At 40.5% G+C, this 12,901-nt stretch overlaps 1 protein-coding gene across 1 annotated transcript in view; it reads left to right on the top strand.

Moving 5' to 3' along the window:
* Window positions 1-12,568, top strand: part of FHIP2A (FHF complex subunit HOOK interacting protein 2A) — a 51,033-nt gene extending 38,465 nt beyond the window's left edge. Inside the window, exons 15-17 of the mRNA XM_032764158.2 lie at window positions 5,603-5,743; window positions 7,947-8,050; window positions 8,136-12,568. Of these exons, the coding sequence (XP_032620049.1) occupies window positions 5,603-5,743; window positions 7,947-8,050; window positions 8,136-8,241 (351 nt within the window). The 3' untranslated portion in view covers window positions 8,242-12,568. The remainder of the gene's footprint in view (window positions 1-5,602; window positions 5,744-7,946; window positions 8,051-8,135) is intronic.
* Window positions 12,569-12,901: the final 333 nt, after the last annotated feature.

Raw genomic sequence — 12,901 nt, 5'->3', positions numbered from 1 at the left:
ATGTAATACAGTGGTCCCCAAAGATACTGCATGGCATTGCAATATGTCACAAGTGTTATTATCTTCATTAACAGATGAGGCAGTTGAGGGACAGAGAGGTGAAGTGACTTGTCCAAAGTACCCCAATCAGGCCAGTGGCAGAGCGGTAGTAGAATAGAATCCAGATCTCCTCAGTCCCTGTCCAATGGGTCTGTCCACTGGACCACTCTGCAGCCCCTTGTTAGTAATATACAGTATGCTTGCAAGAAGCTAGGCTCTTTGTTTCTTAAAAGCTTATCTGGGCCTGTGTTTTCTTCCCTTCCTCCAGTTAGAAAGCTTTGTTTGTTGTAGAAATAGGTTGGATTGAACGGCTTCTGGCAGGTATATCATAGAAGCAGTTCTCCGGTAGGCCCATTTGTTCCTGACACACTTAAAATTTCATTTAAAATGTTACATTTGTAGCTCCTGTGGTTGTGAAAAAAATAATTTTGGCTCTTACTTGATGCACTTGTCTTTCTGAGTCTGCTGACAAGGAGACAGAAACAGTAGCTCTGTGAGAAGAAACTACAGCCCTTAGAGGTCCAGCTAGTTCAAAACTCAGCAGTCTGTCTCTGTCTGAGCAGCCCAGCCTGCTGAGAGCACATCATTCCTGCGCTTCACTGTCTCCTCATTAAATACTGGGTTATATTCAGGGTTTCAGTCATCTTCTCTTCAGAGCCCTTCATGGGATTCATTGGCTCAGATGACCAAGGACTTCACACAGCAGCTCTATTCCTCTCCAGCAGTGGAACTGTCAACTTCAAGAGGGAAATGCAGGCACTGGAAACTTGTGAGCTTTGACAGTAGCTGGACTCACACTGTGGAATTTGCTTCTTCAAGAAATCAGGGTGAACATAGAGCAGGAACATTTGTGCCTTCAGAATGACATGTAAATCACACTTGGACTTGCCTGTCCCACAAGAACACCACCTCCAGATTATAATCCTCCTAATACCTAGCTCTTACACAGCGTCTCCTAAAGCTGTTTGCAAAGGAAGGCAAGTACCAACCTGTATCCCCATCGTACAGATGGAGGCTGATAGACAAATATAATTCCCATTGGCTAGGGTTGGAGAGAGAACAAAGAAGTTTGTACATTTATTTCAACTAATCTGTAAGGTACTTGAATCCCCCTTTGAATGGCATGTGATTAAAAACATAGAAGAGAGGTGTTAACTGGTCCCTCACACTTCAGTGGGGTATTATCTCTGAAATATAATGATGACATTTAAAATGTCAGCATTAAGTATTCCACTGCCAATCATTTTAGAAAGATCATCCAACTGTTTTGAGATTTTTGTGCTGAGTTAGAATATCACCTCTCTCCCAATGGGATTCCTGCGTGGAGATAATCACTAGCTGAGGAATAAGCACCAGGAACAAATAAAAGCTGTGATGAAGATACAGGTTTCATGGAAATGGATTCGCTTTGTGGGTTGAGGGAATCCTCTTAAAGCTACCCATTGATTACATCCTTTTCCCTGAAAATCTTTCTTATCAAGGAAGGCAGGAGCTTCCTTCAGTACTTGATAGTACTGCCTTTTGCATTTGGTTAGGGTTTGTTTGGGGTAAAAAGGTTACTAGAAAGCAGCACAAAATACTTCCTGCACGAGGGACTGATCTTGGAGGTTTCCTAGCCCCACATCCAAATCTTCTACTCCAACTTGCATACTTGGTGCTGTCACTAGATGGCCTGGCTACCTGTGGGTGTTCTTCCTAGTACATAAAAGTGAAAGAAGATAAATAAGTACAAGCCTTAAACATGATTTTGTATTTCACATTTTCCTATCTCTGTCTTTTTAATATATGTGTCAGTGTAGTTAGCAGTCATTGAGGAAAAGTCAACAGCACTTTAATCTTATTCTAGAGAGATTTTCTGCTATTTCTTTAATAGATACTTCTTTAACGGCTATTCCCAAAGAATGGTGCATAAAACTGTGTTCTCACCTGGGGGATCCTGAAATTCTCAACCTGATTTAACCCAAGGCTGAGCTCGAACTACAAAGATTCTTGGGCACTGATCCGGCATTGAAATCAACAGCGCTCCATGCAGTTGCAGCAATCTTCCAAATAATATTAATCACAAGATCTAGCTCTTTCATAGCACTTTTCACCAAGAGATCTTGCATATTTTACAAAGTAGGCCAAAGTATCATTATCAACATTTTACAGATGGAGGCTAAGGTAGAAAAATAATTCCCATTGCACGGTTATTATTATTTATCATTTGCATTGCATATAAAATCATCTGTCCCTTAAATTAGAAACGGGGCCATAGGTATGATAGCTGACTTGTGATTTCAGATTAAAATAAAATAAGTAGTTTGAGTGCTGCCTGAAAACAGAGATGACAGTGATTTTAAAGTGTTTCTCTAAAATTCAGGCTGAAAGATGCCCACTAGAATGCAAAATGCTGATAATGGCATGTATTTGTTGGAGGATGCAGTCCAAGATGCACATCCATATGTTAAACAAGTGTTAGAGAGAATTCTGAGACTTCAAACTGTATGTGGTTTTAAAAAAAACTCAAAAACACCACCTTCCAGAGAAGAGTATTTAAATCCACGAACATTGAATGGTGTCCAGATATTTAAATTATATATTGTGACGAGGCAAGGCCAGATGGCTATAGTAAAGTAGTGGGAGACAGATATATTAGCCACAGGCTAAACAAATCCCTGTTACCAAGATAAGCGAATGGCAGCTGCTCCAGGTCAATTAAGACATCTGGGGCCAATTAAGATCTTCCCAGAAGGCAGAAAGGACATCTAGGTTGATTGGGACACCTGAAGCCAATCAGGGGCTGGCTGAAACTAGTTAAAAGCCTCCCAGTTAGTCAGGTGTGTGTGGTGGGGGCAGGGGGTCAGGAGATGGAGGAGGAGGAGGCCGTGCTGTTGGAGAGACTGAGAATGCAGACCATATCAGGCACAGGGAAGGAGGCCCTGAGACAAGGGTGAAGTAGATACTGAGGAAGTGGGGGCTGCTGTAGGGAAGTGGCCCAGAGAATTGTATGTGTCCTGTTTCTAAAAGTCAGCTACCATAGCTGATACTGTTAGGGTCCCTGGGCTGGAGCCCAAAGTAAAGGGTGAGCCCGGGCTCCTCCCTTTCATTCCCCTCCCCGATTAAGCACAGAGACTGGGAGACAACAGAGACTGTACAAGGATGATAGCTTCTTACCTCCCTTGCTGGCTGATGATGAAAATGGCTCAGTAGGCTGTGACCCTTGCCTCTAGAGAGAGATGGGCTACGTGGAGGGTCACACTGAGCCTCTGAGGCTAGTGAAATCCGCTAGGAAACGCGGGACCCATGGAGACAAGATCAGAGCTTTGTCACGATGTGTAGGCATGTGTGCACACACACTCTGAAACAGAATCTAAATCTGTTACTAAAGATGTAAATTAACCCAAAATATTAGAGATCAATTCTGCAAGGTGCTAATTGCCCATACCTGCCTTTGGCTTCAGTGGAAGCTGAGGGTGCTCAATAGTTTCACAAGGTTGGCTCCTAAAAGTGAGCTAAGAGAAGCCTCCTAATTCAGGCCTGCTTTGTCTTAAGCTACAACCATACATCACCATTAATTTTACTGTAACAGAACTTCTCTTTGCACCTCTAGGTTCCTTCTTCCTGTTTTTCATACAGTCATATTCATTTTGATGGAACAAATGGGTCCAGAGAGTCAAAGGTGTTAATCTGACCTGAAACTGTCCAATATTAAATGGCATACAAGATTTGGTATACAGAGACCTCTGCCTGCTTAGTACCATGGAAAACACTCCATTAAACATCCTTTTAACCTTTTATTAATGATACAGCAAAGAGAAAAAAATGCAGTTTCTGTTTCTGCTGTTGACTCTCACTTGCAGTCTCACCGCTGGACAAACACAGGCCCAGCACATGGTCTTATCAGCCACCGGGAGACCTGGCAAACGTGTATCAGCATAGATCTGTTTAGGTAGGGCATAGCTTTTAGCTGCCCGTTTCTGGTCACAGGCTTACAACACTGTTGCAAAATATGCAGTTTTGGCTGGCTGAGCCAGAGTCTTATTAGACAGAAGGCAAAAGGAGAAGTGTGGGGAGGAAAAGAAGACACTGGGGAGGGTGGGGCGTGACAAGGTCTCATGCCCCAAGTACTATTCGGGATTGAGCTGGAGCAGGTGGCGATGTCATCTGGCTCCCTCTCTGACTGGGTTTGGTCAGGATTAGGATGAAGATCCATTCTCCCAGGAGATGGTGGGGATGGCAGCCATGATGGTAAAGCTTGTTCTAGTAGCTAGTTTTTATCCCCAAAGTCTCTATCTTGAAGAGCAGCGAAGGGGAGTGATGAGAGTAGAATAGCCCATCCCCTTATTCTTTTGTCCACATATTAGGCCTAATTTCTGACATAACAATTTTGGTTCATTGATCTCTCACTGTTTTTGTTTTCCAGTTATTATCTTAATACAGGTATTGAGTTATATCAGAAAGCCTTTTTGTTTGGTCTAATTTCATTTGTCTTGTTTTTGTACCTTTTCCCATCAATATTTGTTGTTATAGGTTATTGTGGCATTTTATTAACTTTCACTCACTTTGTACAGTTGAGCTCACAATTAGGGTACGTTTGCAGGCCCAACTATCACAATACTCCCTCTAGTTTTGACAGCAACAGCTTCTATAACTAGCCTCTGTAATTGCTGCCTCAGCACATGGTTATTGTTAGTTGTCTCCTGACTTTCCTGAGAATTCTCACTAACTATGGGGCAGCTGGTAAACGCTCTCACTCTGTATCATTCTGTGGTTTTTCTGGTGAGTTTCTCGACCACTTTGATGGTCTGCTACACAGTTAATGCCAACAGTACTTCTGTAAGTGATAATTCCACAGCCATTCATTCTGGGTTTTTTTCCCACTGCAGCATGGTCCTGCCTTCGCAAGTGTTGTGAGCTTTGTCCAGATATATAACGTAGATATCAGTGAAGGCCTTGGCAGAGCTATAAAGATCCCCATAGCAAATAAAAACAGTTAAAAAAGGATTTTCAAGTGTGAAGTCACACAATGAAAACACATGTAAACGTTGGCAATTATAGACTTTCCGTTCAATAGCAAAGAGCCTGAGTAGTAGCCATTGCGAACTGGTCACATTCCTACCCTATTGTTTCTTTCATGTAGAAATCTTTTTGACACTAATCATTTGTTTATTATTGTGAGGAAAATTTTAGTTAACTTATATCTACCTATCTTAGGTCTTTATATGGCTCCCATTACCATGTAATCTGTTGATGAGTTTCTTCTGTTACGACAATTTATTAGCGATCAGATCTCAAGAGCATGTGTATAATGCAGCTAGGGCGTAGCTACTTTCAGTCCATTACACTTCTGTAGCCAGCCTCAACTCCTGCATCTGATATATTAGGTAATGATGCAGCTTGCAAGAGCGGGAAAGTCCAGGGCTGATACACCTCAGGTGTGTTGTGAGTCTGTTGTGGGGATGAGAGGATTTGGGTCTGACTTGATACCTATGATTTAGAGGAAAGTAGCTGCATAAGCATGGGTAGATGAAGAGGGAGTCATAATGAAAATAACAAATAATGTCCTTTTGTCTGTTCGCAGCCATACGATGTAAATTTACAAGTTACATCAGTATTGTCCAAACTATCCCTGTTTCCCCATCCACACATCCACGAATACCTTTTGGATCCCTATGTAAATCTGGCTTCAGGCTGTCGATCTCTGTTTTCCGTTATTGTCAGGGTGAGTAAATGACCATCTAACATTTATATGTAGCTACAGTGATGATAAACTTAATAGCTTTGTAATGAATGCTAAAGGACCTGAATATGGATTTTCATACCAAGTAACACTGGAGAATACACTTTTCAGTAAATCTATTTACTTTCCATTGGTCTCTGAAATTCTTTTACTTGCCATGTTTGCTAAGTTTCAAAGATGTGGATGTAAAATGATTTCTTTCAAGGTTTTACCTTTAATCCTGAAATAAAGTTGTTTTAATTCTGAATGGATCCTGTTGGAATCATTGACATGGCAGTGTCCTGTAATGCCATAAGTACAGGCATATGTCTGCACTAGAACTGGATTGTGAAAGAGCTGGTTTTATTGAGGCACAAGTCAATTACACTCCTGAACATGCTGTGCTTTTGGATGGAATGCTACAGCATATCATCATCTCCCGTTCAAGCCTGATTAATTCATCCTATCCTGCCTGTAACCCAACTGCCAATCCATGTCCACTATAAAATTGCTATACTTCCCTCAAGTCTCCCATATCTCTCTCTGATCTCATCTCTCCCTCTAGTACCAGGTACGAAGAGGTCTGCAAACCACACTCAAAATATAGGCAGGAACATGTTAAGAACCCTTCCTGCCTGCAGACAGCAAAACCAGCTCCCCTGGGGATCCTCTGAGAAATGTCAATTATGAAGAGAACTGGTCCCCAATGGCTGTAGCTAATCACTGCAAGCCCACATATAAAGAAGGAGGAAGAGGATGAAAAGGAGCAGGGGCAGAAGAGCTTGAGATGTCCAGGGAGCAACAGCTCTCTGCCAGAGGAGCTAGCACCATGTTACCACTGAGAGATTTAGAACCCGCAGGAAGCACAAGGGAGGTAGATGAGATAGAAGCCCTGAGGGCCAAGGGCTTTTTGACTTGTTTATATGACATTTATGGCCTCTGGCTTCCTTTACTTGATTTGATTTAAGCCACTGTTGTGTGGTCAAACACCAACATAAGCTGCTCGAACTGGGTTTTTGCACAAGATGATGTCCATCACCCCTTCTGCAGTCCCTAAAGCCAATAAGCTATTGGCTAGTTTCCTATACCAATATTTTTTGGGAATCCAAATTAACCACTAAGATAACTGTGGAGTCAACAGAGTTCCACCTATTCACAGAGCAGTGAATTGGGCCTACAGTTATTGGGACTTCAAGTCTCCATTCATCAGTTGTTCACACATCTCTAAGTCCTACTAATGTTTTTAGTCCTTATGCACCAACACTGTCTAGCAACTAGGTTTCAAATTGGTTTACGAGTCTGTACAACCCAAAGGCACATGATTTTAGATTCAGAAATCCCTAAGTTCAGTTCCTCCACCCATCAGGGGCATTGTGTTATGTGAAGATGACTGTAGTATGATGGCTGCCACCCAAGTGCTTCCTCATGGCCTCTGCAGTGCCCTGCCCCTCTTTCCCCTTACTCAGGGCTCTCTAAACAAAGTCAGGGCCCTTCATGGGGTCTGGGTTTTTAATTAAGTTAACAATTTTGCCAAAATCAAACACATAAGAAATCTCCACCCACCCTTAAACAGGGCATTGCCCTTCCAGGAAGACTGTCCCTTCCTCAGGGATGACCTTGGGAGACCCTCTCTCCCTCCATCTTCACTCTGCAGTCCGCTTCTAGCGCTGCTCTTCCTTTGAGCTCTTTGCTGTCACTCATAGGCTTTATCTGGCTAGGGCTCTGAAGGAGCCAAACTTGTTCCTTGTAGCTGCTGCTCCTCACCAGTCCCAGGTCCACTCAGTCGCCTCTTTCCTGAGCTTTCTCAGGTTACTAACCAAGCTTCCTGCCTTGGGAAATCTGAACTATACAACCACCTGCAGCTTCCTGCTGCCTTATTTATTGGAAGCATTTGATTCCTCTCAGCTGGGTCTCATCTTGTAATCAGCACTGGCTTAGCCTCAGGCTCTCCAGCCCAGGGGCAAGCTGCCCGGTTGCCATGGCACTCTGAAATAACATAAGGGTATGCTGTAGACGGCTGGGAAACTAGATCAGTCTGAGCCTGAGGGATTCAGTGGCAAAAAGATTCTGAATATCTCTCACCCATGTTGGGCAATTGTAAAGATGAATTAACAACCTTATAAGTTGATCATTATTTGAACTCTCATTGGCTGTTTCTTTGGCTTTCACTTCATATACTACTACTTTGCCTCTGTGTGATTTGCAGGTTGTTGGAGATCTTATGGTGAGGATCCAGCGCATACCAGATTTCACTCCCAAACTTCTGCTGGTCAGAAAGCGTCTGCTTGGATTGGAGCCTGAAGGGCCCATGTAAGTAAATACATCTCAAATCCTCCACACAAACTGTTTTTGTGTCCGGCTTCTCCTTAGCTCCTGTTGTTTTTTTCTTTCTCAGTATTGACCACATGACGTTGCTGGAGGGTGTGATTGTACTGGAAGAGTTCTGTAAAGAGCTAGCAGCGATTGCATTTGTGAAATATCATGCCTCATCTACACCCTAAGCAGCCACTTGAAGTGACTGGGCTACAAAATCGAGCGTGTTTCAGTCAAAAAAGACTATTGACTTCACCAAACAAGAAGAGAGAGAGCCTTCTAACAAAGAGTTGATGTAATTTGACAGTTGTTATGGATGGCAGTGGAGGGTGAGTTCTTGGCCACTGTTCCTGATTTCTTGGCGCACTCTGCACTCTGATGGAGATGTAATCAAATGGACATTGAACCCAGGATGCAATCAAAGGGACTTCAGGGCAGACAAAACAACATTTCCAGTCACTGTTTGAAGAACTGAAAAAAATGTCTGAAGAGCCACAAACTTCAGAACTTTGGTTACCAGGCCATTGTTTTAACAACATTTTAGGGGGTAAGGATTTTTGATATGCTCTGGGGCTCATATACTTAAATTGTCTTATGTGATCCCTATTACTTTTTAAAATATCAAGCTATTTCTCTAATGTTTTCATGTCATAAGTTTTTTCTCTTCAGTTGAAAATATGAAAGGAAAAGAGTAAAGCAGCACGCCTGTACGTATGGCATTACAGGACACTGCCATGTCAGTGATCCCAACAGAATGGTATCACATCGGAGAGAGGATGAAAAATGCATATGTAGTATGATATGATCCATGTGGGATGAATTCTACTTTTGTGAATCTTCTTATATTGTAGTGAATTCTGGGCCGGTGAATTCTGATTCATCACTGTGTTGTTCCAGTTTTAGACTGATGTAATTCCTTATATTAATGAAATTATACGTTGGTGAATCAGGGCCTGTATGTAGACAACGATCGTATCCTAAGTATGCATGTTTCTAGTACTGTGCTCTTTGTCTTTCCAAATGATTTCTCCTGAGTTCAGCTGTGTAACTAGACTTGCCTTAGATTTTTGTATGTGAGCTCCAGTTTGTTTAATCCATGTCATCTTTACAAGGATGCTATTATACAGGTCATTAATAGTAGTTGCTAAAACCAGTATTTTTTTTAAATGCTATTTAACATTGATTTAAAAATATTTTGTGCCTTGAAAAATTGGCAGTCTAAATGTTCTGTTATTTTAAAAATGTTTTATTGCTTGTCTGAATGTAACCATAGTGTCCAGACAAAAGAGTGACTGATACCATTTTGAGCAGAAAAGGGATGACACAATATTTAGGACCAAAATTTTCCACTGGTTTTCACAACACTGGGATGCAAAGATGTTTCCCCAGTGCATTCTTTGCAATGTGGATTCTACCAGCCAGAGCAGGAATTTCCATTGCAGGCCAAGGATACTCTAGCATACTTTGCTACTGTTCCTCCTGAATAACTGCAGCTAGCACTTGCTGCTGACATCATCATTGAAGCGCTAGCAAGCTGGGAGGGCTGGATGTGCTCCTTAACCTTCATATCACTCTTGGTGATCTCTGTAGAGAGACCTACCTGCCTGTTTACACAGGAGAATACCTTCATATTGACACAGTAGTACAGACAGACCAAGCAGGATTGAGCCCTTAATGTTCATATTCCATTTCTTTGTCTTTTTTAATATCCTGTTGGACAGTGAGTGTCAGTTTCTGATCTCATTTCACTGTAAATCTGGACTAATTTAATCAGTCAGTAATGTTCCTCCTGATTTCCATGAGCGTTAACTGGGATCAGAATCTGGCCCTCCATGATTTTGATGTCTGTTTTTTACATTGATGGCATCTGGATTTTGAACAACTCCTGAAGTTACCAGGTGGCTTGTCCAACAAAATTGAACATTCTCACAGTTAATGGGCTAAATTCACCACTTATTCACAGCATAAACTCCAGTGGAGGGTCCTGCTGGTGAAAATTACAGGGTTACAGGCAGATAGAAATATGGAGTACCACTCCAAAAGAGAAAAAGCATTGCCCAAAAGTGGCTGTGGCCACGGAGTAAAATGATTCGGTAGCTCCCTACAGGTCCTCTCATCAACAGAACTCTGGCACTTCAGCTAGAATGAAAGATGTTCTCAAGAGCGGGTAGCGGCAGGAGCCTGGGATTTAGCAGCCATATGCACCAGCTTTGCTGAATGTGGCCCAATGTTTTCATACCAAAATAGCTTAGTAAAATAGAATTTAAGAAAGGATACTTTCTCTTTGTACCCGTTCTTTACATGGGTATTTGGAAAGTAGCAAGTGATTTTTTTACTTATTTTTTTCAGTGCAATGTGTACTACAGATGATCCATTTTGAGAAGCTTCATTAATATAATGTACCTGCCTGTACACACAGTATAAAAAAGTATGTATATGTGTAGATTTATGTTTAATGCATACATTTTTGATAATTTAGGCCCCAGTTCTGCAAAGCACTTAAGCATGAGCTTAAAGTTAAGCATTTACTTAAGACCCATTTAAACTGAATGAGTTAGGAAAACACTTGAAGTTAAGCCAGTGTTTAAATGTTGTGCTGAGCAGCAGTGGAGTTATGCATGTTCTTAAATGCTTTGCTGAATCAGGCCTTTGTTGTTTTAGGTTTTAGCTTGAGTTTAATTACACTTGCTGCAAAATTTAATCCTGTTTTCATTATTTATTTAAAAAAAACCCAACCCTCTGATATTTAGAATACTCCTAAAGTCCCATTCACAATGTAAACTCTAGCAGACATAATGCTATGAAAAATGAGTGAGAAAAAATCCACATTAGAGCATTCCAGACAATATGAATCAGTTGCTGCTATCGGAGCTAATTACACAGTAAGGGATTGCATCAGTTAGTTTATGCAAGGATAACTGCAGAGTCTGTAGTTTTTAAATGCAAAATGATTTACCTAGCTAGAAGCCCAATTGTTTAATGCTTGCAGTTGAACAATAAGATATCACTCTAAATATTCTTTAAATTCAAGATGTAATTGTGTAGCATTCAGTCTTCAGTGTGTTTAGCACCCATGGTGATATTATTTCGCAAATCAAATATTATTCAGGCCACAAATTATAAAAAGCTGATCCGTCTTGATAACAAGTGAAGCAATGCTAGGGAAAGCTTGAGTCCTTCTGGTTTGTATAGGTGCTGCTTACAATAATTACCATAAATTGTGACAGTGACATTTATTTTTGTAAAAGCGATTGACTCTTCCTTAAGAGATGGAAATAGTTTCGTTTTATTTCTTGGTTTTTATGCACTTTTATTTTTAAAAGTAAAAATTAGTTGAACTCCATATTTTTACTCATTGAACCTATGCATGTCATTGAGTGGATCAGTGTGTGTGTGCGTGTGCATGCTTGCGTGTGTGGTTATTTATTACCCACAAGTGGACACCTGAGAAACATGGCCTGATACTCAGAAGTTCAGAGCACCCGCAGATTTTTCCAGTGTCAATGGGAACTGCAGATGTTGATCACCTTTGTAAAAATATGGCTAAGAGTATTATTTTGAAATATTTGAGGGGAAAATACTGGGATAATTTTGGTTAAGTAAGCAAATTCGAACTGCATTTTTACCCTGATGCACATTTCTGTAAATAAGGACACGTTTTTATTTTTCTGCCATTTATTGTATGTATTTGATTTAGACTCTGATGTAGAAATTTCTATAATAAGCAACATGCTACATCTGCTAGAACAGAAGTTTGTCCTTAGTCTATTTCCATTATGATTGTAATCTTCCTAGTGTTCAAATCTTGTCTATGTAATGTTCGTATAATGTGTTCATTCGTGCAATACGGGAGCTGTGATTTGATGCATAGCTTCAGTCTGGTTGTACATCACCTATGTATCTGTAAGGACCGAAATCGTGAGCTTGCTTACACTATTGCTAGTGTAAAGATTGTTACACTTGATTTTACAGGGCACAAGTAATCATGGAATTGCTTTGTAAATACATGATTATTTGCTACCATGCATTGCTGTATGAATAGACCGTTACCATTCAATTATGAAGTACATCATTATTTGTCTTAGAGAAATGTTACAATGAAGTACTATGTAAAGTCTACAGATTGCGTGGTACTTTGGGTTGTATGATAAATCCAGATACATATAATGCATATCATACAGGGCTTTCCAACCATGATCACTAATATTTTCTGTGCCCTGTAAAATAATTTACTCTCTCTATATATACTTTTTATTTTGCCTCCTGCCTTGTTTACATTAAACAGAGGATATTCAGTAAACCTTTTTTATTGAACTTTATATCGGTCACTGACTGACAGTGTTGCCAAAGTTTAGCAGACATGGGATATGCAACAAAGGAACTGTTGAAACAGCCACATTACTATAGGTAAAGTACTAACTTTTACAAAGGAGGCTCTGATAAAATTCAATTTTTGTGCTAAAAATGCATGCAGGATTAAAAGGGATATTCTAAAAATAAATTAATTTAAATGAAGTGACTTATTTTTTCAGAATTCTAAATAAGTTTTGTATGCGTGTTTAGAGGAAGAAAATGGCACAGAGTCATTGAAGTGATGATGATGATCTTGCTTGTCTTTCATCCTGAAGGATTTTCAAGGATGTAACAAATTATATAATAATCACGGCAGCCACATCTGGGGTAGAGCACGTTGGATTTTGAACAGAGTACACTACTGTTTAGGATACAAAGTGAAGCAGTATACTCGCTCCCACTTAAATTGGAGGTAAAATAAGACAAAATGTAATCACTCAGAACACAAGCTAGTGCCCCCTACTCTTGAGAAAAGTCCATTAGGAAGTTTAAAGA

Source organism: Chelonoidis abingdonii, chromosome 15, assembly GCF_003597395.2.
Source record: "Chelonoidis abingdonii isolate Lonesome George chromosome 15, CheloAbing_2.0, whole genome shotgun sequence".
Classification (NCBI taxonomy): Eukaryota; Metazoa; Chordata; order Testudines; family Testudinidae; genus Chelonoidis; species Chelonoidis abingdonii.
Note: the sequence above shows the minus strand (reverse complement) of the source record. Positions and strands in the feature narration are given on the sequence as shown.